This window comes from Sinocyclocheilus anshuiensis, unplaced genomic scaffold, assembly GCF_001515605.1.
Source record: "Sinocyclocheilus anshuiensis isolate Anshui unplaced genomic scaffold, SAMN03320099.WGS_v1.1 scaffold1677, whole genome shotgun sequence".
Classification (NCBI taxonomy): domain Eukaryota; kingdom Metazoa; phylum Chordata; class Actinopteri; order Cypriniformes; family Cyprinidae; genus Sinocyclocheilus; species Sinocyclocheilus anshuiensis.
In genome coordinates this window covers 318,038-323,099 of record NW_015538006.1, presented here as the reverse complement: position 1 = coordinate 323,099, position 5,062 = coordinate 318,038, and the positions used below count along the sequence as shown (strand labels likewise).

The following is a 5,062-nucleotide window of genomic DNA, read 5'->3' as shown; positions in this document are numbered from 1 at the left end:
TGTCCCCCCCCGCCCCCCGCCACTTTTTGCAACACACAAAAAGTGGCACACACGGGGCACACACAGATGTACCTAAAGAAACATCTCCATTTGATAACAGATTTGTTGGTCTGTGTTAAACAACAGGCGATCTATCGCTGGGATGTGTTATGGCGAGCGCTCGTTGCTGCTGTTATCAGTTCTCTCACAATGCGCAGTCTTCACACAGACGATCGTACGCTTTGTTCTGGTAAAAGCACAAAACAAAATGCACACAAACATGTCCTTGCTCTTGATATACAATGGGTTATTAAAAAAGTATGTTCTATATAGTATGAACATGTGTAGTATGAATGCTATTCGTTGTCATTATCATGTGAGCTACTAGCGTCAGTTATGTTGCTTCACTGCCACTCACAAATCCTCTCCTATGGCCACATGGGATAGTAATTTGTCCATTGTATGCACACTTCAGATTGTCGCTAGAAGTAGTAAGTCATCTGGGTACTTTTTGCCACCTACGTTTTCATGAGTACCGTGAATTTGGACATACTACTCTTTTCAAATACTGTTTTTTGCCTGCTGTATAGTAGGAAAGTATGCAGTTTCGAATGCAGTCACCGTCATGGTTATTAATGAGAGAAACAAAGCTTTTCGAAACTTTGAATCAAATGAACCCAATGCCTGACAAAATTCTTCACTATTTAGAAATGCTCAAAATGCCACACGCTGGGGACACCTGCTGGTCAAAACGTTGTAAATGCACTGAAAAGTTAGATCAAACATGCATAAAAACATTTTACGAACAAAATAATAATAAAATACAAAATAATTAACAAATCATCTAATGCCATTGAATATGATGTGTCTGTCTGTATAATATGTGTTACTTTATTCATTTGTAGGACTTGTTTTGTTTATGGAGAGCTTGGTCAATCAGGCCAATAAGAGACTAATAACTATAACGTTTCCCTTTTATTATACAAATGTGTCATAAAAATGTCTACAAATGTATGAAATTGATCTGGGATCAGGTCAAAACCATGCAGACACTGTTTCATGGACCCTTAGCAGGGCACCATTGAAATTTCAAAACATTTTGAAACAGCCTCTGTTACTGAAATCACATGACTGGCATTTTGATACTCGCCCCAAATCACTGGTTCAAAACAAATGATTCACAAAGGTTTCGAAGCTTCACAAAGCAGTGTTTCAGAAGCAAACATCACTAGTTCCCACAACCAAGGAAAACCTAAAAATATAAAGAAATTTGAAGTCTGTGATTTCCAGACCTAGAAAAAGTTATATTCTATTGAAAAATATATATATATTTTCCTAGCTATGCTTAGTTCTATAATTTGCAAAAAGACAAATAATTGCTATTGCAAGCACAGTTTCTAAAAATGTATTTTTAAAACCCTTACACTAATCATAAAAAATTGGATATGTCATCGTGGAGATTCATTGGTCAGTGGTTTTTGAGAATTAAATTTAAAGTCAGTTTATTTTAAGTCTTCAGTTAATATACTTTTTGTAACATGTTCCTTGAGTTGTATTTTACTAAATCATTGGTTACTTCGCAGACCTTCGGTGACAGAGTGCTGTACCCATTATCATGGATTGTGCCTTTATTTGTGGTGTTTTCCACTTTTGGTGCAGCCAATGGAAGCTGTTTCACCGCAGGCAGGTTAGGAAATTCATCTGTGTTATAGTCATTTGCACACTGGAAAATATCCTGAAAGTTGTTGTCTGGGCCTGACTCTCACTGTCTGTTGTGTCTGTTTGTTCATGTTAGGTTGACATATGTGGCGGGACGGGAGGGCCACATGGTTAGGATCATGTCGTACATCAGTGTGAAACGTTACACACCTTCTCCAGCTCTAATGTTTAATGTAAGTCTCATGGAATATTACATTCTCAACACTATTACATCAAATATATGACAACATTAACAATATTTACGTTTTGTGATTATGTATTTATTCTTGTATGTGATTTGCAGGGTATCTTGTCAATCATCTACATCATGCCTGCAGATATAAACACTCTGATCAATTACTTCAGTTTTGCTCAGTGGGTTTTCTATGGGCTCACATGTCTTGCACTCATTGTTATGCGATTCACTAGGAAGGAGCTTCAGAGACCTGTCAAGGTTAGAGTGACACCTCATCATGTGGATGAATTCAACTTTTGCATTTTGCACAGCATTTGCATTTATATGTAATCATTTAGCAGATGCTATTATCCAAAGCAACTTGCAAATTTTCAAAATTACGAACATTAAAAGCTATTCGTGATATGACCCGATAATATTCCCAGTGGTGCAAAAGGCAACTTTCAAGAGGAAGCTAGAATGAAAATATTTTCTTTTTTTTTAATATAGCAGGTAATCTATTGTAAAATGGCTACCCGACATAAAAATGTTTGCTTTTTGTTTCTCTCAGGTGCCAATAGTCATCCCTGTTCTGGTGGTGATTGTGTCCTGTTACCTGGTTCTTGCTCCCATCATAGAAAAGCCTGAGTGGGAATACCTGTACTGCACAATGTTCATAGTCGGTGGTCTTCTCTTATATGTACCTTTCATTTACTACAAATTCAACTGGACTCGCCGCATCATGAGTAAGTAGTAATTACACATTTGGATATATTCTAGTGAGCAAAAATGTATGTTTGTTTTGGCTCTTGATGCATTTTTAATCATTTTCAATGGGAGTTTTTTTTTCCTGAATAATATATTGCTTCTAAGTAACGTTCATATTGCTTCTTAGTTCAGTGGTCAAAATATCTTTGAAATCTCATTTGGTATTATCTATGAATTTAAAAACAGGAACAATACATTTTTGTATGTTTTGTTTTTTTAATTGTTCTTGGTTCCATATACTATAATTAATCATGTTTATGATGTTTGTGGGTCAAACTGAACATACCTGGTTTAAATACAATTCACCAAAAATCACACTGTGAAAAATAGTAAATAGTAACCATTGCAATTAGCAAAGAGATCAAAACAGTATTCTAACAAAATTATGACTTTACACATTAAAAAATAAAATGAATATGAAAACATATGATAAATAAAACTATATTTAACAAATATTTTAACATTCTAAATTTATTTAATATTTTCATTTTCATAGAATGTCAATAGGCCTATACTGTATACAGTAAATACAATTTTTGAACTCTCTATTATCCTAAAAACCTGGGGCCTCATTTATCAAATGTGCGTACGCACAGATTTGATCTTAGAGAGTGCGTATGCTAAAATCCACGGCAACGTTCATGTTTAATTTCTTATTCAGACAACAGACAAGCATCATAACATAAGGAGAAGAGGAAGAAGAAGAGAAAGAAAAATAAATAATAAATAAATAATAATAAAAAAAAAATATATATATATATACATACACACACTAGGGGGAAGTTTAAGGAATTTTCAGGAATCTGTTCTTATGCAAAAAGAACTTCCCAAGAATAATAATAGTGTTAATTTTTAGGGGGCGTTTACAAGGCGGAGATCTGACACCAGTCAGCTGCGCACAATTTCAAGATCATTTGCGATTTATGAATGTCACATCTGGAAGAGAGGCGTACGCACGTGTTTTTGTGTGCACGTTCGTTTTCTCTGAAACACACTTAAGCACTTTTGAGAAATGATCTTAGAACAAATTTAGGACGGTTTATACGCAACATTTTATAAATGAGGCCCCATGGTCACCCTACTTTTAAGGTTGTTTTTAGTGGATGTTCACTAGTATCAAAAACATTTAGTTAATGAATGGCTAATAATTAAATAGCATCTCTTCCCATGTTTAACACCAAATTCTTAAACTTGAACCGTGACTCTCCCAGGGCCACTCACCATGCACCTTCAGCTGCTACTGGAAGTCATTCCACCTGAAAAGACTGAGTGACAGATATCACACTGGAAGAGTCACACATGTAATAACCAGCAGTGGACCACACACTGATCCATGGAAATGTGGAGAAAGGATCCTTAAAGGGAACATGGCTGCACATGGACAGATTTTTTTTTATTTAATTTTATTATTATTTCTTATGCCTGACCAGCCATTGTTTTACAAGTCTTTCCTGGGTCACAGGGATATGTTTTTATTTTAAAGAATAACACTTCCATGAACGTCTGTAAATTTGGAATACTTCCAGTTTATCTAACTTATAATTGTGTGTTGTTATATGCAAGTTTGTTGTACAGAATAGCAAGGATATTTTTCCAAGTTTACTGAACTGAAATGAATTAATTGTAAAGAAATTATTCAAAGTAAAATGATGTTTCCTTGAATGCTAAACAAATGTTTTCAAACAATGACTTTAGGACAACCCAGTGTATGAATAGACTCAGACTCAAAATCACAGCAGATTAAGAATTGTAGTAATGTAAATCCTTAAGTAGACTATTAAAGAGTTACTTGTAGTGCAACAGTGGGGTTCTGGAATTAAAAATCCCATTCATTTTCTCCATATAGCGGAATTCTTAAAAACAATCGTGTGGAATTCTGTTGCACTCCATACCTTAGCGATGCTTAGATGAGTCTAAATATTAAATCACATATTTTAAAATTGTAACTCTTTACTATGTATTTTCATTTCAATCAATGGCTATTAAAGTTGGACATTACTCAGGTTATTTTTAACTGCCAGACTTGTCATGTGATACCCGTTACGTTTCTCAGTGCTTATTGGGATAGACTTATTTATGTGTGACCATTGAATAAGGATTTTTTAGGTACTGTTGGACTAGGTTGAAATCATAAATCGATATATTCAAATGATTCTAGCATACTTTTCTCCTATGAGACAAAAAAAAGTTCTTAATTTAAAGGGGTCCTATTATGCTTTTTCACTTTTTTAAATTTTAGTCAGTGTGTAGTGTGTATGTTTCAGCATAAAAAAGATCTAGAAAGTTACAAATCTCAAAGTCCACTCCAAAGGGAGATGTTTCGTTTTTAAAAAATCCCTTTTCAAGAACTACAACGAACGGCTCGTTTGGACTACAGCGTTTGTTTTCCGGGCTTTGTGATATCACAAAGCGGCTCATTGGAATATCATTACAAATAATTCC

The 5,062-nt window shown here is 34.7% G+C and overlaps 1 protein-coding gene across 2 annotated transcripts in view; it reads left to right on the top strand.

Annotated features, from left to right (window-relative positions):
* The window catches only part of slc7a9 (solute carrier family 7 member 9), a 17,502-nt gene extending 13,541 nt beyond the window's left edge, over window positions 1-3,961 (top strand). For both annotated transcript variants that reach the window (XM_016472291.1, XM_016472297.1), the window contains exon 13: window positions 3,832-3,961. In XM_016472291.1, the coding sequence (XP_016327777.1) occupies window positions 3,832-3,893 (62 nt within the window). In that variant the 3' untranslated portion in view covers window positions 3,894-3,961. The remainder of the gene's footprint in view (window positions 1-3,831) is intronic.
* The last annotated feature ends 1,101 nt before the right edge of the window (window positions 3,962-5,062 follow it).